Source organism: Astatotilapia calliptera, chromosome 3 (genome assembly GCF_964374335.1).
Source record: "Astatotilapia calliptera chromosome 3, fAstCal68.1, whole genome shotgun sequence".
Taxonomy (NCBI): domain Eukaryota; kingdom Metazoa; phylum Chordata; class Actinopteri; order Cichliformes; family Cichlidae; genus Astatotilapia; species Astatotilapia calliptera.
The window spans coordinates 40,858,383-40,882,046 of record NC_137424.1 but is presented as its reverse complement, the minus strand read 5'-3'; the positions used below and the strand labels follow the sequence as shown (position 1 = coordinate 40,882,046).

At 40.9% G+C, this 23,664-nt stretch overlaps 1 protein-coding gene across 1 annotated transcript in view; it reads right to left on the bottom strand.

Moving 5' to 3' along the window:
* rell1 (RELT like 1) overlaps positions 1 to 22,196 on the bottom strand; it is a 30,877-nt gene extending 8,681 nt beyond the window's left edge. Inside the window, exons 1-4 of the mRNA XM_026162136.2 lie at positions 21,998 to 22,196; positions 11,345 to 11,542; positions 7,695 to 7,766; positions 1,896 to 1,950 (exon numbers count right to left, since the gene is read on the bottom strand). Of these exons, the coding sequence (XP_026017921.1) occupies positions 1,896 to 1,950; positions 7,695 to 7,766; positions 11,345 to 11,542; positions 21,998 to 22,022 (350 nt within the window). The 5' untranslated portion in view covers positions 22,023 to 22,196. The remainder of the gene's footprint in view (positions 1 to 1,895; positions 1,951 to 7,694; positions 7,767 to 11,344; positions 11,543 to 21,997) is intronic.
* Positions 22,197 to 23,664: the final 1,468 nt, after the last annotated feature.

The following is a 23,664-nucleotide window of genomic DNA, read 5'->3' as shown; positions in this document are numbered from 1 at the left end:
GATCCTGGCCACAGGCAGCAAGCTAAAGCTGCTTTAGCTCATAGCTGCCCAGTTTTCACATGGTATGCTAGACATGTCATTTAATCTCAAGAGCAGCTATTAGAAGTGATTTAATGTAATAATTCTTGTCACATACTGTATATAGTGTGATTTCTAGCAGACCAACAGCTTCGTGTTTTGTTAGCCGCAACACACGTTTAACATGGAGACCTGCTATTCAATGAATAATGATAATCTTATGATAAAATAAAAAAAAGTATGTAGCAGAAATATATCTTTTACCACCATCTACATTGTAAAAGTGAGTGATGAATACACAACAGTATTCTTTCCACATTTACTGGTCAAAACATCTTAGGAAAAACATTTTGAATGTTATTTGAGGCAGCTCAGATCAAATGGCTAAACAAGTTTTGACTGCCGATTCTTTAGATATAGCTTTTATGCTGTGGTGACCTTCAAAAGTAAAGTTAATTCAAATAGTCCAAAATGACCACCAAATAAGGAACTTCAGGTATTTCATAGCACTGCTAAGTGGCAAGACTCAAAGGACTTTAGCTAGCCAACTTAAGCTAACTTAAGCTAGTTAGCATTATGTTATATAAGTTTCTTTGTATTTTCAACTGACCCTAAAACAACTTAAAGGTTTTTAAAACGGGAACTAGATTTCTTTGTTTGCGACATCAAGCTAAAGCTAATACCAAACAAAAGTTTAAATCAGATTGGAGTTTGCTTGGCAGCCTGATTTACACACAAGGGGAACCACAAACAAAGGTAACATCACATTTCAGATTAGAATGGCCCTTTACTATCATTGTACATGTGCAACAAAATCTAATATTTATTCTATTCTATTTTCAAACTACTTTTTATAGAAAAGACATTTATGATGATCAGTTTAGTTGTCATAAAACTGTTTTAATAATGCTACATATTACACTTTTTTTTTTAACTGTATAAATTACAAAAGTTATACAGCCAATATGCTAATAACTCAGTTTAACAGATTAGACACTATATATATTAAATACCTTCGAAGGTTCACTAACTTCAAAAGTTACTCTCACTTATTTTGTCAGTTAATTTAATTTAGTTCAATACCATTTTATTTATATAAAGTCAATTCACATCAATAAACACATCAAGATGCTTTGTATTGCTTAGTCAAGTCCCTTCGATACCAGAGAGAAAATCCCAACAATCCCTTTTGGCCAAGCACTTGGTGACAGTGGGGAAGAAGAACTTACCTTTAAGAGGAAGAAACTTCCAGCAGACCCAGGCTAAGAGCGAGACAGCCATCTGCTAAGGCCAAGTTTTTGTTAACCAACAATTAACTGTGGATTTGATCTATAAATGTCTATAGTTCGATATTTGACCAGAAGTTCAAAGTCTATAGTGAACATTATTCTTCTAACAAGTGATAAGTGGCTCGACTGACTAACCATCCAAAGCTTCTGCTGTTCTTAAGCCTCCAGCATTTCTTATATTTTCACTCTGTTTAATTACTTGATTTTACAGCCAAGAATCTTATGAGGAAATATGTCAGCAGCTCCAGTTACTATGTTTTAATAATCCCACAATACAGTGAAGTGGCGCACAGTGGCTTTTTGGGAATGGTCTCCAGCTACGTGTCCCCAATCGGACCCTGCCAATGTGGATAGGATCAGGAGGAAACTGTGGCCTCATTGCCTTGACTCTTCTTGTCCTGCTCTGCATGCTCTCAGTTCAGACACACTCAGACACAGAGTCTCAAGGAGGCTTATGGTGCCACCTGGTGGTCAAACCAGTTAGTACACAGAGTCTTTGCCCAATTAATTTAAGATGAGCCCAACAAAGACAGAAAGCCTTTTTAATAACAGATGGACTTGTTCTTCACAGCGTGAGATCACACTTACCCATCCGAATCAATGCTGTTTTCATGAATCATGGCATTTAGGGCATCAGAGTTTGCTAAAGAGGGAGAGAGAGAGAGAAAGTTATATGCTTATAAAGACGGGGGAAAAAAAGGGAGAGAGACGGAGGGAGATAAAAGTTGTGTTGGGAATTAGTGAGGAGTACGCTCCAGTGACTTCAAAAGCAGAGCGCTTATTGAAAGATGGCTCGAGCAGATTAACTCTTTAACACAGCGAAACGGCACATCACATGCAATCACTGAACACATAACAACTGTACACAGAAGACCTCGGCTGGGTGGGAGGAATCTGCCAGACCGTGAAAACTTTTGTCTGGAGCAAAGTTGCTTCAGAGTGTTACTCGGAAAAGTTTCAAACTTCCACATAACCGTCGAGAATGCAGCCTTCGGAGGTAAAGTTTGAAAAATTCTCACAGTGCGCACGATCAACAGCGCCCGACCTCTGCTTGCAGACAAAGTAGCTCAGGCGTAGATTTACATAATTTGCTCCCAGAGACACATTTCCCCAAGGCCAGGCCTCGATGCATTCACTGACTTCACTAACACACCGCTGTGTACACAGATAAAGAAATCTGTGCAGAGTTTGTGACAAATGAGCTGCACACACACAAACAAACACAGATGACTCATGTAGGTGGACGTAGGAGTTTCATGTTAAGATTTCACATCAGCGTTCACAAACGTCTGCCTCAAACTTCCTCCTCGTGTCATGAAGGAAGCCTCGGTGAACGGATGTTAATTTTAGTGCAAAAACATTATCTACTTGTTTTTGCCAGAAGAAGGCCCTAACATGAGTAGTGGTCAGAAGAAAGAAAATAAAATGTTGGCATATTGTTGGTTCATGCACAGCTCTCTTAATTTCAGTCCTTCCTTTTCTTTTTCAGTCATTGTGTTGTAGATTTGCTACTGTGCGATCATAGTGCATGACCAGTTTGAGCCAAGCTTTAGCTGTCAGACAGACGGCCTCGCATTAGAATAATTTGGTATTCAGAGGAGTTCTTGGTCGACTCAGTGGCTGCCAGGTGTCCGGGTCCTGTGGCTGCAAAACAAGCCCAAATCATCACCCCTGCTCCACCGTGCTTCACAGCTGGTATGAGGTGTTTGTGGTGATATGGTCGATTTGGTTTCCTCCAAACATAGCGCTAGCTAGGTCTTGTGGTTTTTTAAGATGCAACTTTACAAAGTTAAACATTGTTGTCATGTGCTTTTTAGAAAGAAGAGGGTTTCCCCTGGCAACCTGTTCTGTTTTTCTATTGTAACTAATTGTAATTGTGTTGTCATGAACTTTAACATTTAACATGCCAACTGAGGCCTGTAGAGTCACAGATACAGCTTCTGGGTTTTTGTTTCTCTGAGGGTCTGACCTCAGACTGAATGACTGACAGCTGAATGTTTTCCATTTGTTAATAATCTTTGATGGATATCAAATTGTTTGGAAATGCCCTCATAACCCTTCTCAGACGGATGGACAGGAACAGTTGCTTCTTTAAAATCGTCATCCTTCCTCCTTGCTACTGTGCTAACAAATAGTTAAACACACCTGATGTGCTCCAGAGCAGCAAACTATCCATACCTCTGCTTTTATAGAGGCGCTCACACTTGCTGATGGTAAATTAATCATGTGTATTTGACTAGCAGCAGTTGGCTAACCTCTAAACTCGTGGAAGTAGTGAACTGTGTACTGCTCCTGAATTTTAGCTTAATTTTTGCTAACTAAATAATGACACCCACTCTGGAAACCAAGTGAAACTAACCTGGAAAAAGGGGTCACTATGTCATCACTTTAGAAACGGATAATGTTCCTTTATGTCTTTTACAAAGTAAACTTTTGGATGAAAAAGGATAATTTTGAGGAAATTATTTTTTTTGTAACCCTTTACAAAACATTCCCTGAAGATCATTGTGAAGATTTCAACTTCAAAGGCAACTTTCCCTGAAAGACTTTCTGAAATATTCCTAGAACATAATCTTGAGGTTAAAAACATGCAGTTATGTGCCTAAATGTGAGGTAAGGTATGTGACACTGCCGAAGCAAACTGCAGTAAACATTTCAGCAACTCTTTAGCTTTCAAACTCTCAAACATCTTCTTCTCTTCTTTACTTGTCTTAATAGTATAGCTGAGTGGTTCTTAAACTGTGGAGTGGGACCCACTACTGGGCGTGGAAAACCAGGTGGAAAATATAAAGTAAAATTAACTTCAAATAATGAAGAACTTTACTTTTAAATGATATCTGACCAACAATACCAATAAAAATGAGTAAAGTTTTTCCACACTGTACATGTTCAAGTACTTCCCACTGGTTGCAAACATGGTAGTGACTTTTCCTTTGTTTGATCAGTAGAGGGCAGTGTTTTCCTTTGTCTGATCAGCCATCAGAGCGGTGCACGCTATAGCATTCAATTCCTCCTCTCTTTATTTAGACTGAAACGGCTGTTGCTGCAAAAATGTTGAGTGGACACAACAACTTCCTGTTTTCATTAGAGAGAGAGGGGGAAAAAAAACAGCTACAGAGATTTCTTTTTTAAATCTTAACCATCGGCCAAGTTTCCATCAGTTGAGCAATGTTGAAGGGTGAGAGAAGGTGTAGTAAAACAGATATTTATAAATAGAGAGCACAATGACGTGCTGACTCCACAGCAGACTGACACAGGCGAGTCACGATAATCAGAATCCTACGAGCATGACTGCTTCATAAAACAGCCGTGAATCAGCTCAGAGCAAACGTACAGCTCAGGACAATGATGGCCAGTCACCAACATGGGACGATACAGCCTTTGTGTATCACAGGATTGGGTCAAAGTGCAATATTGAATTACACTTAAAGAATCAATAGTGACATGGCACATTTTCAACTCTTATATGATATAACTTCTTATAGATGGGTGCTATACGGCAGCGGTTCCCAACCTTTTCTGCACCATGGACCGGTTTAATGTCAGACAATATTTTCACAGGCCTTTAAGGTGTCGCGGATAAATACAGCAAATTAAAATGATACGACCAAGACAAAAATATAATAATAAACGTCATTTCACTGTGTAACTGTGTAACTTTATTAACAGTGTCCTCCAACAACATTGAGAGTAACATCCTCCTCTCTGCCCCTTAATGCTCTCTGGTCGCTATGGTAACGTGTAAATATTTCTTTAAAATAAGACGCACAGCTACAATTCGAGAAAAGACCCAGGGAAACCGAGTTAACAATAAAAACCGTGAAAACCATAAATTTCACGCCTCAACTCTCGAGACTCACGGACTGGTACTGGTCTGTGGCCCGGGGATTGCCATTTATAAATTCTCTATACAGAGCTTACATTTAGTAAACAACCTGTCATAAAACCAATAAAACAGAAATATTTTACAAGCCTGTCAAAAACTTCTTTAAAACAAAAAATCATATTACAGTGGAACCCCGACTTACGAAATTAATTCGTTCCCGAGGGTCTTTCGTAAGTCGAAGCACCCATCGCCCGTTTTGACTGAGGCGATGCTGAACGATAGGCTATAGGTTAATTGCTAGCTAGAACAACAATACGTCGTCTAAGTGGAACAGCGAAGCGCAAGTACTGAAGCCAAGGGGTTGTCACATGATTCGGAAGGCATTGTGGGCATTGTAGGCTCAGCCAATCAGAACCAGCAGATTTTGTTACACGGGCATTTTGCCGTAACACAGGCAAAAATATTGCCGCTCAGTGCCTTCGTAACTTGAATTTTTCGTGAAACGGGGTATTCGTAAGTCGGCGTTCCACTGTATTATTATTATTCATTAGGCAAATATGCATTTTATATCAAATTTGAGCCGGCACACTGGAATTCTTGTCAGTAATTAATTAAGCACAACATTAAACCAGTAAGACTAATTTTTCGCGTTCGAGAATTCAAGTAAATAATTGTCTCAGTTATGGTGGCGCTCTGATAAATGTGTTAAGCGCTGTGTCCTGCTACCAGTACGTTTGGACAGTGGTGTGAGGTAACAGTGTTGGTGGAAAGTTTGAGCAGCGCTGTCAAAGACCGAGTCCTCTGTCTGCCCTCAACCCTCCAAACACCGGGGTGAACAGCTACTTTTCCAGCCTCTTAGACTACACACGGCGTCCTAACAGCTGGTGCAGAACGCTGCTAACTTTTACTGTATAATCTTCAAAGTATAACCGTCTCTTTCTTCTCTTTCCTCTCCTGCCTCAGTATAATTCTCTGCCTTAGCATTTAAAAGCCTGTTTTGACTCTTAGTTTGTACAGACATATATCCTGAACTCAGACTGGGCTCCGCAAAAAGACTTGAATAAATCCTTTTGTCCTCCTCCGCTGCAAGAGGTAGTGCCACTTCTGTGTTAAACACCTAATTCTTAAAATGCTGATCAGAGCTAACGGCAAATAAATGTCTCAGTCGGTCTGTTTGTAGCAGGAGAGAAAAAAAAATAGAAAACCTTTGAAGTAAATATTTCGTTTGAAAAGTTCCAGATTAAAAATGACCTAAAACTGAACTTTAGACTGAGTCATCTGCATTTTTTCAACTTTTTAAAAAGACCATATCGTGAAAAAAAACCCAAACAACCCCAAAACATTTTTGTTCCTTTGCCCTGTGGTGCTAGTTGCCATCCATAGATCGGTGTGAGATGCCAAGTTTTGGAGCCATCAGCTGTCTTCTCTTGAACATAATGGAACTAAATGACACCTTTCTTGCAGCAATGTCTCCTTGCAGAAGCCATGACCTGGTTACTAAATATATAGGAACTGCTGTCTTTCACCAGTCACACCACTGTGCACAAGAAAGCGTCCATCTACCTGTGAAACGAGGCTCAAGCTGTGACAGGATGGAAACACTGCTCAGTCCAAAAAAAGGAAAATAATGCTATCGCTACCTTGTGCATTTCTTTTTTCCTGAGTAATGGGGTCGTGACTTCTTGAAGAGATGCTGTTTTCTTGAGCACAACAACGCAAAGTGCTCCTGCAATTTAGTTTCATTTTATTCACAAGCAGGCAAACATCTACAGCCAGTATTTACAAAACCGGAGCAACTCAAAACTAAATAATCAAGATGGATAAACTGCTCTGCAGGCCAGTGGAAAAAAAATGTGCATATTTGACTTTGGTGGGGGTGAACAAGTGGAACAGGGCGTCTTCTATTACACGAAAGCATCCTCTCTTAAGGAGTCAAGTCACAGACAGCTGTTACCCTTCTTTAAATTCAACATCGCTTCACAGTTATGGGAAGTTTATTGGTGCTGTGGAAAACAATCCACACTGTCAGTAAAGACCTACGATGCCACAAATCAAGCTGGTTTGTGTTTCGCACAATGCTGCCATCGATCCTCGTCTCTGCTGCTGCCGCGTTTGAACGCGGCTCAACAAAGGATTACAGAGGATAACACGCTACAAAGCGTTTGCAGTGATTTATCATGAATTTAGCTTCCTGCAAAGGGAAGGAATGGGATGAAATCGCAGATGAAACACTCGTGTGACTTGTACTCAAAAGCGTGAAAACCCCTACGTCATAACAAATGGTCTCAGATTCTTCTGCCGTTGTCCTGAATGTGAACTTCCACTAAAAGCTTCATTTCTGAGCCAGACTCGTCTGAGAAAACACGCACGGCTCAGAGTCCACAACTGACTTCCTTCCCGAGTAGCGTGTGACAATGTACCAAACAATAATGCCAGCTGTAATCGCTTCAGGGAAGGAGGACAAACAGGGGCCATTTCCCTGAAGTCACAGGTTCACACCTTCAACCAGAAATGACAGGTGCTCTTATGTAAAAAACAAACACAACGCCTTGAATACATACCTTCATTTTTCATGATGTAGTGGACAATCTGTCCAACCGTGTCATTGTAGTCACTGAAGGTGTCATTGAGCTCTGGAAAAACAAACACACACGAATAGAAACATCAGTATTATTAAGCACTGAGCTGAAGGGTCGCCCGCTACAGAAACATGATACATGTTGAAAGAAAGTCAGCCTCACACAACTATGCCAGGCACTGAGGAGCAAACAACTCCTGCAGATTTCCACTGTTTAGTTTTCTACATCAGTGAAAACGGAAAAAATCTCCAAAGTGAAAATCCTAATCTTAATCGGACACTTAAATCACCCTCACCCAGAATTTTAACAAAGGCAACGTGGCTGAAGCTAAAGCTATCCAGAGCTCAGAGCTAGCCACAAGCAGCCTCGGTATGAGCAAACGATCAAAGCAGTTTTAAGGAAAATTATGGAGACGAGCAGAAAAGAGAAACTGGTCCATGTAAGTGAGTAGTGACAGCTGGGGCAGGCGGCATCCTTGAGTTGGATCAGAGGATAAAAAATAGATGGCGCTTCAGTAAATTTTCATATAAAAGCTGGTATTTAAATCGTGGGTAAGTAGTGGTCAGCAATATACAAATCAAGGCTGGTAAAAGCACAGCACCAGTTCAGTCAGTGCAGTCTCCTGCTCATGCTGCACTGAACTAATTCCAGTCACTTTCTCCTTTACTTTACTGTACTATACACATTACACACTACAATGTTGTGTGTAGAGTATGCATAGAGAGAATTAGAAGCGCAGACTTTAGTAAAAATACTCTCTTCATGCATGTTCTTCTATTCTTGGCTTTACAGGATGGCACAGAGAGAAGTTAGTGGATTTCTATAACTTCTCAGGAATAAAGCTTTACGTTTGTAAGAAGAAGAAGAAAAAAGAAGAAGAAAGTCTGCTTAAAGGGGAAGGTGGCCTTAAAGGAAAAGGAGCATTCAAAACAGCAAAGTAAAGCCGAGCTGATGCTAAAAGCCTCCGTACAGCTAAAGGGACGGGGAAAATTCACAGTGGATTTTTTGTGGCCCTTATACCGTATCGCACTTTGATCCATTGTTGACATCAGAAATATGTTTTAGCACAACTATAACGCTTCTGTGGCAGATGTTTATCGATCACACACAGAGCTAAAATGTTCCTTTTGAGTGATTATTGCCAGGAAGAATCAATGACTGTCCCTCGCTCACGCCGTCCCCGGACGTTACTTCCTGCCATTTCTCAAAAGGAAATTGTCGGATTTCTATAATATTGCAAATTCGTCGCAGTAATCATTCAACTATGCAGAACAAATCCACTGGTCAGCACACACCCCTGTGAGGCACTTCCTGGAGTTTCCTTTTGATTGCTTCCTCAGTTCTTCCTCGCTACTGATAAACGTAAATTGGAATCCTCTGGTATGCAGAGGCTGACTGCGAGCAGGAAACCTGACACTGAGGAGGAAAAAAAGGGAACGCTTGACTGACTGACCGAGCGAGGCCGCAACACAAAGCAGTGTTGTGTTTTTGTTCTAATGTACGATAGGGTAGGGCTTTTTGAAGAAACAAACACACACAAACAAATAGATGGCCGGGAAAAACCCTAATGGACTCATGACTATTGTGCTGCCAGCAGCAGGAGTTTGCACTTACTCAATGAGCGAAACCCGCTTCACGCCTGTACTTTCCAATACCAGCTCTTGACATAAGAAACTGAGTTGTAATTCACACGGTTAACTGGAAAGATTAATGGGAATGGTGGGGACATCATATGTAAGGGAAAACACTGGCGTGCGGTGCATTGCGTGATGGCAGGAAGTTGGACAGCGCAGCGTAAACAGCTTATTCTTTCCATAACATTTCTCATGCCTGCGACAGAGCCAGGGTGATTGGAGAGATTTCACATATGCGCTCAAGAATTACTAGAACGACAGACGAGCAGGCACGGCAGATGTAGAAGGAGGGAAACTGAGTGAAGTGCGCACACAAATCCCACAGTAATTACGTTTCACCTCACTGAACTCCACATGAATGGATGAAGGGAATGCTAAAAGTCTTCCTGGTTTCTGCTTTCCTGCTTCCAAATAAAATGACAGCCCTTCTAAAAATGCACCCCAACCTCCAAAAGAGCATTCCTAAGCTCACGTTTGTCTATTTCATCTTCTGAACGCATAAACACCGAATAACGTAAAGTTCAGTCTGTTTGTCTGTTATACAGGAAGAGCTTGAAATGCTATTGCTTTGAGATGCCATTCACGTCACACGCCACCGCCTGCGTCTACGTTAAGTAACACACACAAGGTAATTAGATTCAGGAATGTAGTCTAGGGTTGAAAGCACCAGAACGAAGGTGATTTCTGCCTTCTAGACGTCTTATTACCACATGACAGGCAAATCTAAAAGATCACATGGGCCGATGACTAATTTGGAAACTCGTGCAAAAAACAAAAACAAAAAAAAAAAAAATCATCTGCTGTGCGACAGCATCGCAGTGGATTTACTGAGACGTGGACAGGCGTGATCATAAATACTTTAAATCCTTTAGATTATGAAACAGTTAACGATAGTATTTATGACGAGCAATGCGTATTTACGCAGTGCCTCGAATCATGTGGACGTTGGATGAGTAAGGGATTTGAGGTAAACAATGCACACAATTGAGCCTCTCAGCTCTAATCGCGCTGCCAGCTCAACATGTCATGAGACCTGAATCACAGTCTCAAGCTGGAAATGGAGCGTCAGCGGGGTCCAAAAAGATGACAAATGTTTAAAACAAAAGAAAGGGGAAACAGAGACAGTGGGTGAAGAGAACTGATTTCATTGTTTTCTCGGTTGTGCAGAGGCTAAGCTAAAGGACCGACAACACTGACACTGCCTGCAGGAGGCCGGGTACGCCTGGATCTGCATCATAGTCATGTTCTGCTACTGAAACTGTGAAGCCAGGTCCCAGTTTTGAATTTGGGAGACAGACACAATCTCTACATTTAAGATTAGGCTTGAAACTTTCTTCTTTGATAAAACTGACAGTCAGGGCTGAATCAGAAGCCTCCCTTTGTTATGCTGCGACAGGCTCGGTCCGCTGCGGGACTTCACGTGACACACCGAGCGGTACTCCTCCATCAACCTCTTCAAACTGCCCGCGTGTTTATGCATCGCTGCAACATATCATTACATTTTTGCCCTCTGTCTCCCTCAGTCTGGGTTTTGTCCCGTCTCCCTGCGCTCTCTTTTGTCTTCTCTTTTTCCCCCTCGTTTTCCCCGCATCCGCCAAATGATCGAGGCCCTCGCTGAGACTGGTTTTGCTGGAGGTTTCTTCCTGTTAAAACTGGGTCAAAACTAAATTGAATCTGTAAGGCTTGTTTTAATTTAACCGGTCCTATCTTTGACAATGAACTGGGGTTACCTTGGCTTGCCTTATTTAAAGAAGAAAAAAAGGCCCTTTTTTTCTGAGAAGACACATCAGCAACACAACGACACAATGTAACAATCGTCTTTGCCCTCCCTCACGTCCACTTGGATTAATATGAGCCTGGCTGTGGGATAATCTTTGGCTTGTATTGTATATAGGCGATGGATGATTTAAGCCTTAGACTCAATAAAAACATAAATCCAACGATACTGTCAAATTTCTCAGAACCTCCAATGACCTCCCAGAATCTCTGAAACCTTACCTCCGCCCAGCTCGGGATCTTTGACCTCTTCCTTGCACTCCTCCTCGTCATCATGGTCTGTGGTGCACCGGTAGCCCTTCCTTTTCAGCACATGACAGATCACCACACCGAGCAGGCCCAGAAGGAAGAGAATAGGCACCAGCACAAAGGCGATGTAGTACGGATTGGTCCCGCCGCTCGTTCCAGCACTGTCACCAGCTAGAGGATGAGAAACAATTTAAATTTAAAAAAAAAAGAAAAAAAGCAGTAATTCAATACATTTTTGTAAGGCGGCGCAGAAAAACAAAACCCTTGTCCTCACAGCACCTTTCACTGCAACCTGATCTCTACAAAGGGTGTGAGGAGAACACATGAAGGGTGAGCCGAGCAGCTGATGGGATTCAAATGTTATCAGCTGCAACATGAACTTGACGCATTTACAACTTTGAGCACGCATTTAGGAAGCAGGCACAAACTTCAAAAACAAAAAAGCTGTGAAGAACACTGGGAATGTTTTCCAAGGTTTTTAGTTTCTGTCTTCGACTGGTTTTTTTCCCCTTTTATTGATTTATTTCTGAGTGAGGGAGGAGAGCAGGCACTCCTGTAAACCAGCTTTACAAGGGTCCCATAAACTGTGATAGCAGTCAGTCACATGTTTTATTTAAGGTGACTTTAATGCATGTTAAACATAACAGATGTAACCCAACCTGGGCGTAGCGGGCGGTTACATCATCAGACAGACGACAGCAGAAAGCAGACACAAGGACCACAAACATCTCATCATTTTAGCTCAATCTGCCTCTGCTCCCACTCCTACCTGCCTACCCGGGGGTCTAAAGTCCAGATTATTGGATTGGGTACAATAAACATCTCCTGGGCTCCAAATCCTGTACTTTCAATTAAAACAACAAAAATATATTTTGAAGATAAAAAAAAAAAATTCAGGAGGTCTTGCCACTGTCATCCAGGGATGTCAAACTCACTTTACATCATGGGCAACACACAGCCTACTTTGATCTCAACTGGGCCAAACCAGTTTACTACACATTCAAACCCTGAGACGTCTCCATATCAGAAAAAAAGAAGTGCACTTTCAACAGAATGTCTCCGTTTTTCTACATGACAAAGAAATATTGCTGCAGTAAATCAAGGAAACCTGTCAGCAGGCCTTGCACATGTATTTCTTACATTTAAATTGTAAGAAATACATGTGCAAAATTTAAGAAGATGCGCTGGTAGCTCGATGCCCAGATTTTCAAGTAATTATAAAACAGAAAGTTTTTGTTCTTCACAAAAAAAAAAAAAAAAAAAAGTCCTTTTTCCCAAAACTGTGGACTTATTGTAAAAAACAAACATTTCTAAAGTAGATTGTGAAAAACAGGCACCTATCTGTCATTTAGTTGTGTATCCATTACTTAATTACTTTGTTAAAAGACACAAAGATACCACATTTCCTCAAACAGTAACATTTACCTTAGTGGTGGTAGGCCTGTACTTAAAGCAGGTAAACAGTGTTAATGTTTACCTGATCTAAGTAAGTTTTTACTGTAGTATTCACATGATAGCAAGTGATGACTCTTCCACCGAATGAACTTATAAGCTCACCCAACCCATATGGAAAAGAAATAGTAAAAACTTATATGATTTACTCATGAAAGTGGCCACTTTCATGAGTTTTAATGAGTTTCATTATATAATTTTTCAAGGGATCTTATATCTGTTTTCACTCTTATATGCTTTTCATACAAGTTTCACACAAGACAGATACAAACTTTATAAGATTTATATATATCTTTTCCATATGGGAAAGCTCATGGGGAAAAAATTGCTTAAAAATCATAATTCATTGTATTTACGCTGCACGGTCAACAGAGGACTGCTTGCACTAATCTGTGACAGCAGGGATGCTCATCAAACCAGCCACCCACTGCACCCATGGTGTCACCGCTAATTATGATAAATAAAACACACCATGAGCAAATTAACTTTTAACCTGACTTCCATTAGATTTGCTGTTGCAAGTACAAAACAAGTCCCTTCAATTCAACTCAACTCAGCTTATATAGCACCAGTTTACAACAGCAGTCACTTCAAGGTTTTTATTATATCGTAAAGGTAAAGACGCTACAATAATAGATAGAAACACCGGCGGTCACATCACCCCCTATGAGCAAGCAGTAAGAAACCTCCGGCAAAACTAGGCTCAGGAAGGGACAGCCATCTGCCACAACCGGTTGGGGTTGATGGGAGGGGGAAGCGAGCACAGAGAAGAACAGGACAAAAGACACACTATGCGTGACAGAGCCACAGTTGAGTAATGAATAACTGCAATACTGGTGTATAATACAACAGAGAGTGAAAAAGAAATGCTCACTGCATCATCGGGCAACCTCAGCAACCTAGGCCTATTACAGTAAAGTAATATCACCACCTTAACTACTCCACTCCCCATTTTAAGCCATGGAGGAAATATGAAGTGTCAATAATGCTACTGATGCCAATATTTTCAGAACACAACTTTTGTAAAACTGTAAAATGACTAAAACTGTAAATGTTTGAATGTAAAAACACAAACAAAAAAAGCGTAAGTGTGAATAAATCAGATGATACTATGAAATATTACATTTTGAACCAAACATCTCGATCAGGTCAAAGTTCAAAGGTGAGGTACCACATGACGCATTCCAGCTCTACAAACAAGAGAGCTTTTGTCTGCTCAGGTCTGTGTGTGCACAGCACAAAGAGACTCGGGGTGGGTCTGATAGAGAGACGCAGACAGAGAGGGCAGCACGACAGCTAATCTGCACGAACTATAGAACAGCACCACGCGCGGAGACATGTATCTAAATACTAGCTTATGTGCACCCGATGCATAAACACATTAGTGCTCCTCCATTGTCCCAGTTCCCTGGTGCCCAAACCTGAACACACTGATCATTGTCTGCTGACTGACCAGCCTGTTACCAAAAGTTGCATGTCTATGAGCTTGCAATAACAGTGACAACCACACTGTTGGAACAGCACGGTCCTGTGCGCCTCTAAAATGACTCAGAAGTAATCACGGGCCAATTAGATGACTGTTTTAAAATAAAATAAGACTGGAGACTAGCAAATGGCTTGAACGGGGTCACTGAGGAGTTTCTGAATTGGAGCCAGACATCTTTTCTGTAACCACAGCTGGTGCTGTGGTGGAGCTCCTATAAAAGAGAGAGAACTACAAACTAAAGCTAGAGACATGAGCACTTCACAGAAGGGGATTAACAAAATGAATTTAAACGGCAACAACAGCGGGGCGGCGGTTACATTAGTTTCCAGCTACAACTTCTAAGAAACATTTGGACTTTTTGGATTTTCTGTTGAACGAAGAGGTCGTTTTCATTCTTGACTAAAGTTGCAGTTTTGTGAGCTTTTTTTTTTTTTTTAATAATTTACTGATAAAATATCAGCAGTGATAACCATTTCCAAGAACCCAAGCTGATATCTAAAAGTTTCTCCTTTTATCCAACCGGCTGTGCAGACCAAAACATATTCAATTTTCATGATTAATGGTGCAGATGTGGAGGGCAACGAGAGACCAAGAACAGGCCATTAAATTGGGGTCATTTGTACAAAAGAGCAGCACGCTGGCTGTCGCTGCATTCTTTGAGCCCTGCTAATCACATGGGCTGATTTTTAGTTTCATTTTAGTTTTTCGTTTTAACGTCAAACTCTGTGAGTCACTTCTTGGCAACTGGGCATTAAAAAGTGTAAGCTAGGGAATCGGAGACGGCTGCAAGATTTAAAGCACTCAGCTACATTCAGTTAGTAATCTGACCCTTTGTGTGCAACACCATCACACGGGTGGAAACGTGCATGTCATCTGATCGCTGACCCTTGTTCGGCTTGTGAACATCCACTAAAACAGGTGGATCCATGACAGACTTTAAAGTAGTGCTGTAATTGCAGCCACCTTGGAAGTCTATGGAGCACACTCTGCTGATAGAGATAACTCTATTGTATGTAATATTGTAGCATTAATTAATAGCAAGACTTTGTTGAACAGCCTAAGAGACACGTGGATCATTACAGGAAGAAATGATTGAAGTTAGTTAAGAAAGCTCCCTAGGAGAGAAAGAGTCTAAAGAGACATTTAATGATGTCTTTTTGAGTTCTTCAGCTTTGTTGTTAAGCAGCAGGGACTAAACCTTGAGAAAAACATTAAAACCGTGTCTATGAAGCACTCAGAGTATCCCAGACTTTATGCTGACGTGTTAGTTTAATTTTTAAACTTTACCAACCCTGCTATCGCAGCTCCTGCCGAGTCACTTTTGTCTTGCCTTTTATTGATGCTCACCTCTTCCTCAATTTTCCAGCTGTTTTCGTGTCTCATCAGTGTGCTGCACTCTTAATTTTCCCTGCTCCTTCCACCTGTTCACTCTCCTGTACTGATTGCAAACACAATGCAATCAGCATGCACCAATCAAACTCTATCCAAATCTCCCATTTCTGATGTCATGATTGGGTTTTTAACAAGTATTTACTTTATATATTGACTCAACCAAGAATTCAAACACCTCAATAAATATCAGATTGCGAAAAAGCACATTATTAAAGCACTTTTCATGCCATTTATGGATATTCACACTATTGGATGCCAGCTACAGGGAAATATTTACGGCAGGCGACCACATGCAATAATCAGCCTTCTGTTGCTATTTATTCCTGTGGATTCGGTGCCCTTTCAGTCTAATGACGTTTACTCCACATCGCTTCCTCTTTGCACTTTGTCTATGTTTGATGATTCATTGTATTCAGAAGTCCACAGGATTTCGTGAAAACACAATGAGTAAGGAGCACAACGTTGTACATTAACTTTTAAATATCCTCTCTTTCAATGGGGGAAATTCCACAGATTGCACTCAAATTGATTCATTTGGTTTTCCTAAATAGTCTCATACGTTTATTGGAGTAAATAAAAATGCACCATATGTAATGATTCCTCACTAGGTTTCGGTCCTGAGTTACTGACATGCATGGACATAATCGCCTGAGACCATAAACATGGTTACTTACTCTTTTTCTTTGGACATTGGCTGCATTTTCAGTCCATCATCCATCATTTTAAGAGGAACGCTTGTTTATTAAACCACTTAACACTGACCTGTAAATCATTCAAGTATTAAAAGGTCACCTTAACTCAACAGATGACTCAGTGTTGTGTCTACACATAAGAGACAACTTAGCACACACACACACACACACACACACACACAATTTCACCAAAATCTCATATCCCGGTATAAGACATTTATCATTTATCGACAGCCTTCATCGCCTGGCTGTGACGTAATCGGCCTTCAAATGCGGCCTCCGGAGGATGCAGCCGACGTTTTGGGACTGTCACAAACAAGTGGACAGCGGAGCCATGCGATGGTGTTACCGTCGTTGTGGCTAACGACAACACGTGAAAACAGGCTCTTGTTCGTCCATAGTGTGGTTATATTAAATATAAGAGAAAGAGAGAACTTTAAGAAATTAATATAGCCACTGCAGTGATCATCAAAACGATGAAAAAAAATATTGCTGTAAACGGTGTATTTTACGACACCACGAAACAAACGATAGCGTAAAATGAAATGATAGACGTTTTTATATCGTCATCTGATATATATTGTTTTGCCCGAGATTCACAGAATTTACAGAAAAATATTACATTTTTGTGATTTATATCGTTGTCAGGACGATAAATGTCTTATGTGGATATGAGATTTTGGTCATATCGCACAGCCCTACCATGTATGTTTGTACAAGTTTTAACAAATGTGGAAACTATTTCCCATTTTCCCAGCAAAATAAAGAAAGAGCACAGTACTGCTACTGTTCAGGAAATTAAAGAGACAGAACTTTATGTATCCCTCGGATAAGTTACGGGAAATAGGTTTTCAACTGAATGCGATGCAGTTCTGTTCACTGTGGCTTCTCATTTCCACATACTCAGGAAAATGCATGACTGTCCACACAGGAAGTGACGAGCTGCGATGTGGCAACCAGACAACGACAGATGATAATGAAATTTAGCAACTTGTATTGATGAACTTCAACAATGTAAAGCAGCCAGGTAGAGTCAAGCTTTAAGGTGAGCTGCTGACGCGGTTAACAATTTGAGCCGCTCAGTCTGAACTTTTAAAAAGTTTAACCAGTTCCCAATGTTTAACACACAAAAAATGCATTTGTTGTTCCTCACCTAACTCCTTGACACCAAAGTGTTTAAAAAAAAAAAAGAAGCTTCTAGCTGACCAAAAGTCACTCTTTCCAACATCTTGGCTCAAGCTTACCCAGCTGGATTGAAGGATGCTCTTCGTTGACATGTGAAGAGACGATAAATACACTGGAGGGTTGCCTCATTGTCCCTGAGCCACTCTTTCACAATTTAAGCCCGATGAATCCCGGCTATTACACCACAATAATATGGCTGACGGAAAAACCTGGTCATTCAGTATATTCAGGCAGTCAGCTGACCACATTTTTCAAGCACACAACAACATAACATTACCCAAACTTAGACCTCCAAACCAGTGGAAGGGTTTAAGTATTTGCTTAGTTAAATCCAGGTGGTGACATTTGTGTGTGTGTGTGTGTGTGGGGGGGGGGGGTAATCTTCTCTGATGTACGTGGCTAGAGACCAGCTATGTATGTAGTACAACTTATAAGTCACTTTTAATTTGAAAGATCACTAAGAGGTCGTTTAAACTCTGTGGCTGACAGCGAGAAGAGCCACCTCGACAGGACAACACTCAACTCTCAGGTGTACTCAACACTGTACACCTGCACCTAAAGGGTAAAGGTCACACGTTTGAGTTTGCCAGTGTTCACATTTTAGCCCGAGAAGACCAACGGTGTGAAAGAGGAGTAAAGAAGGCAATCTATGTGGAGCAAGGTGTCACAATGGTTTCACTCCAAACCTCTGGTGGTGATTACCCACGCTTTTGTTTGCACACCCTGGCTCATGTGAGGACACAAATGATTAATTAAATCAAGTTCAGTTAAAGAAGAAAAAAAAAGAAATAAAGAAACCTCTTGGGTGAGAGGTGAAACATCTTCAAAAACCTAAAAAAAAAAAGTCCAGTTTCGTTTTTTCCTTCTAGCTTTTGAGACAAACTTTTCTTTTCTTTGAATCGCTTTGGGGGAGTTTGCTCGACTAAACTGGGAACCACTCTCAGACTCACACACCAGTGACTGCCTGAGTGTCCAGCTGAAACTGGAGTGAGTTTACATTCTGCCTGGTAATTAGGAAAGGATTACTGCACACTCACACATAAACAAACACATGTGATACGAGTGTTTTCCTGTCTCCAAATTAAGGGACTGGATGAGTGGGTCTAATTGAATGAGCTTTGGCCTTCTTCAAGCCACAGACCTCTCATGGAAAGATGGAAATAGTCCCCACTTTTTAAAGGTTATGAAGACATCGGCTGGAACTAAATGAGCGAGACTGACACTACAGTACTCTGTCGTTCAACAGGCATCGCAATAATCACGGCTTATAAGTTATTCATCTCCATCGATCCTCATATAAAAACAGAATACTATCAGAGTTAGCATAATGAAATGCACAGATCAGATTGTGAAGACATAAAGTGACAAAAACAAAAACCCAAGCTCATTATCTGTCTAAGGAAATGCCTCAGAAGCTGTTGCAGTCAAACAGTCAATATTTTAAAGATTATACATAAAGGTTTATGTAAGACAGATCAGCTGTTTTCTTCCTACTCACATCTAGTCTCTGACACTGTAAATAAGGAGCTTTATGGTTGTACACAGTGTTGGAGGATAGTGAACTGCACATCTGATTTGTATCAGGGTTTTGTGCCGTTTTGTGTGTTTTCATCTAACGTCAAAAACTATAAATAATGTGGAACAAAAAGAATAAAAACTGTCTACTGTAACTGAACCCTCCTTGTGGCTGTGACTGCAAGCCCGAACAAAGCTTCAATCAGGCGGTCAGCGCCACACTTATGTAAGGCAACTTCAGAGGGGTGAAGTCAGCAAGCATATAACAACAGAGATCCATTTTAAAAGCACAGATTATTGGTATATGCTAACAAATTCGGATAAAGTTCAGAGAAGTAGCTGCACATTGATCTAGGGACAACCTACTAACTAAGCACTCCTGCTTGCTGCAAAGCTCCCACCTGGACTTTCTGGTCTTTCTGGAAGGCGTGGTAACCATCTCAGTCATGGGCACAAACCCAAACACTGATATTCACTGAAATTTCCCACAGGTAGAAAGGTATTTATCAATCTATTTTTTTTTTTAAATTTTGTTTAATGAACTATTACCAATTTTTCTAAACAGCTTTGGTTAACCAAATGAGATGTCTTCCTATGTTGCCCAATATTACGGGTAGAGATGGGAACTGAGAACCAGTTCTTACAGAGAGCCAATTTCTATCTACTTAGCACTTTTAATTCTTATTCTTATTTTTATATCTATTTAAGCGTTTATGACAGTATGTTTACAATAAGCACCACAGCAATTTCCTAATGTTGTAAACCTGCTCAACATTTGGCAATAAAGCCCTTTCTGATTCTGATTCCAGTAGCTCAGTTCCTTGGAATTGTAAGTTTGCCTGCCTATTGATTCGAGGAAAATCGGGGCACAGTCTGCAGCGTGCATATGGACATTTATATTTTGTTGCATAAAAGGAGGACAGAGTAATTTTATAGTGCAAACATCCAAGACAGAAACAGCTGCATTATGCTGTTAATACAAAATCAGCTCTTTGCAAGCACCTTGCACAGATAGCATGCTAATGCTAAGCTAGCCAAAAACCCAGAGCAAAAGTCGAGTAAAAGCCGACCGCTGCCCAGCAGCCAGACCATGAACTTCAACAGGTAACAAACTGATGAGCAGTCAGGCATCTATTTCTACCCGTCTATGTTTCTAAGGTAGAATCACCATGGAGATCACTTTGAAGTCTCTGTGCTCGTTTTCATTTTTCCTTTTTGTTGTCGGCTTTGTGCTCATACCTAAGTACTAAGAGAAAGAGTGTGTCCTCGTTAGCATAGGGATTTATGTTAGTGGTAATTGTGCATAATGCTTTTCAGGTTATTTTATGGCGAAACATGAAAGTAATCTAAGGAGTAATACATTTATAGACTTTGTCCTGGGAGAAATTAAGTAAGGTACTGCGCTATTTTTTTAAAAAGAAAAAGCATTTTGTGTAGTAATGACTCCAACACTGATCACAACACAGAGGGGAAATATTGCCAACATGCACAAACATTTTACTACGTGCAAATTATTTAAGCGAATGTAATGTCTTTATATGCTGCTTAGAAACTCTGAAAGCACCCATCCCTTTTGCAGCAATGATTTATATTTGCCCCGAATACTCTTTTGTTTTTACAGAAAATAATCCAACAATAATTGCTTCGGTTTATTTAGATGTGACGGCGTCGCACTGATGGCAGTTCAGTGTTGATCTCAGCCCTCAAACATCCAGGGTGAGCCTGGCTCTGCTTTTGAGCTTTTAAAGCAACCTTCACACATTTAGGCACAGACATTCTGACATAAAATTAAACTTGATGCACTTTTGGAGAAGCAGCTGACATTTATGGTTAATATTTCTTAATCTGCTGATTATTACAGTAAACCACAAAACTCATGCTTTTCTGTTTTATACCAGAAGAAGAAATAAATAAACATTTTCTCACGGGAAGCAGTAAAGTGTGATCTGACATTGTGAAACCGTTATTAACATAGCTCGAAGAGTCCTTATCTGATGAGCAAATATTCAACTGCACACTCAGTTTATCAGTACTCAGTTTAATCTTACAGGTTATTCAGTCGGCTTTGAGTTTTGTGATGGAAAATCTGCAGCAGGACAAACAGTGAGTACATTTAAATGGTAAATGTATAGCGCTTTACTTGGTCCTAAGGACCCCAAAGCTTTACACTATACACAGTCATCCACCCATTCACACACTGGTGATGGCAAGCTACATTGTAGCCACAGCCGCCCTGGGGCGCACTGACAGAGGCTGCCGGATACTGGCGCCACCGGGCCCTCTGACCACCACCAGTAGGCAGCGGGTGAAGTGTCTTGCCCAAGGACCGAGACTGTCGGAGCCGGGGCTCGAACCGGCAACCTTCCAATTACAAGACGAACTCTTGAGCCACGATCGCCCCCTTACATCTTGAAAGAGCTATTATATTAAAAAGCAGAATAGGTCAAGTAATACAAAGAGTTAACTTAACATAACACGTTAACTTTGCAAGCGCCGTAATGATGCCGAAATACCACAAACCTGCAAAAACATATTTCAATCGCTCAAACCCAAAGTTTAACAGTCTTTCTGTGACAATGGGACAGCATGTAAGTCATAACTAAATAAAGCTTAATAAGGTGTGTCTGATTATTCAAAAGCAATAGTTTTCCCAAAGCCTCTAACGAGACTCTACTAACTTTTCCTTTTCCTCTGCCCTGCAGCGCATCTGATGTAGGTGCGCAATATCCTCCTGAAACTTTACACGCGGGCTTAACAAGTTCGTTTTCCAGGAAGGCTGACATCAATGTCACGACATGGAAAACTACAGAGGTCTTTTCGCAATATATGTACCATATACCATGAACTGCAGCGGTGAAACACGGTTTCATCCCCACACAAGTTATAGAAAGCTCAGAAACCAACCGTCAGAAGCGGTCGTGTTGCTCATCGCTGGGCTGATATCCAGCAGGCTGGTGTCGGTGTCGATGTTCTAGGCAGCCGCTGACGGTCAGCACTACGGAGCGATTACACTGATCAAAATAAAGAGGAGAGTTGCAGCGAATATCAACGTGTTTCCTGATTCTCAGAGAGCGGATACGCCCTGTAGTGTCCCCGACAGAGAGTCGAGCTGGAGCGAGAGCACTCACTCACCGACACTTCCGCGTTCGTTGCCGCCTTAAGTGATGCCGTGCCTGATTGCACATTTTTTTAAATGCCGATACCAATAACTACTGATGTGTCATGATTTATGAGATGAATCATCATCAGTTTGCAAGCTTTAAACACACTTAGTGACCACAAAATCACTAGTTTATTTTTCCCCACAATTATTAGTTAACACAACAAAACGCACCTTTCAGCTTTTCGTGTATTTTGAAACTGGGTTTGTTGTTGTTTTTGTTTGTTTGTTGTAAAACCTGAAATGTAAATGTGCCTGTCGCTGAAGCACTTTGGGTCAACTTATGCTGTTTAAATGTGTTGTTTGCTGCAAATAAAAAAAAGATGGGTCACAAAAACAATACAAAAAGGTTAAAAAAAATGTTCACAATGCATGTTTGAGGTAAAAAAAAAAAATTTCATTTCACAAAATGTGACAGATGTGTGGCCCCTGGCTCAGCTGCAGAGGAGGGGTGTCCGTGAGTTTAAGAGGCGCCAGGCAGGTGAGAGAACAGGTGGTGGTGATGGCACTGAGAAGCTCTCTACTGCTTTTAGTGAAGCTGAAGTGGAGAGGATGGGAGGTTTTTCCTTCAGAACGCCGGAAGAAAGCTAAAGTCAGAAGTGTGTTCCAACCCAAAAAGGATTGCAATAAAGCAAAATGCTCAGTACACTGTGTGTGTGTGTTTTATTTTTTTGGAGAGTGACTACTAAGTGACTACTTTTTATTTTAATTTTAATTTAAACATACTTATTTCTGTTCAATTATCAGTCATACACTTACTATCACTTACTATAATAAGTCTCCATCAACTACCTATACCAGAGCACTTTTAATTAACATTTACACACACTCCACCAATAAATGTATGCATGTAGAAAGAGTTGCTATCTTTTTCTAACTCCTGTGGTTACTAGATAAATGTGGAATATTCTGATGACTTATTTTTATGATGGTAATTTTAGGTTCAACATGATTTATTTTTTGAAGTTAGCTGTGAGTGCCAGTTAGCTAAAACAGCTGAAGGCTGTTACATAAACTGACAGAATCTTTCAACAACTGTACAGGTAGAAAGGAATAGTTTAAGACTCTAATAAAAGTCCCGATCTCTTAATTTATGTTTTACTTCCACCTTTAGATTTCAGTGGAGGAAGAGCCCAAGTTGTAGACTTATTTTTACTGTTGAGTACAAACGCTAACGTTAGCCTCTGAAAACAGTTGGAAAAGTAAAGCACATTTGGGGCGATCGTGGCTCAAGAGTTGGGAGTTCGCCTTGTAATCGGAAGGTTGCCGGTTCGAGCCCCGGCTTGGACAGTCTCGGTCGTTGTGTCCTTGGGCAAGACACTTCACCCGTTGCCTACTGGTGGTGGTCAGAGGGCCCGGTGGCGCCAGTGTCTGGCAGCCTCGCCTCTGTCAGTGCGCCCCAGGGTGGCTG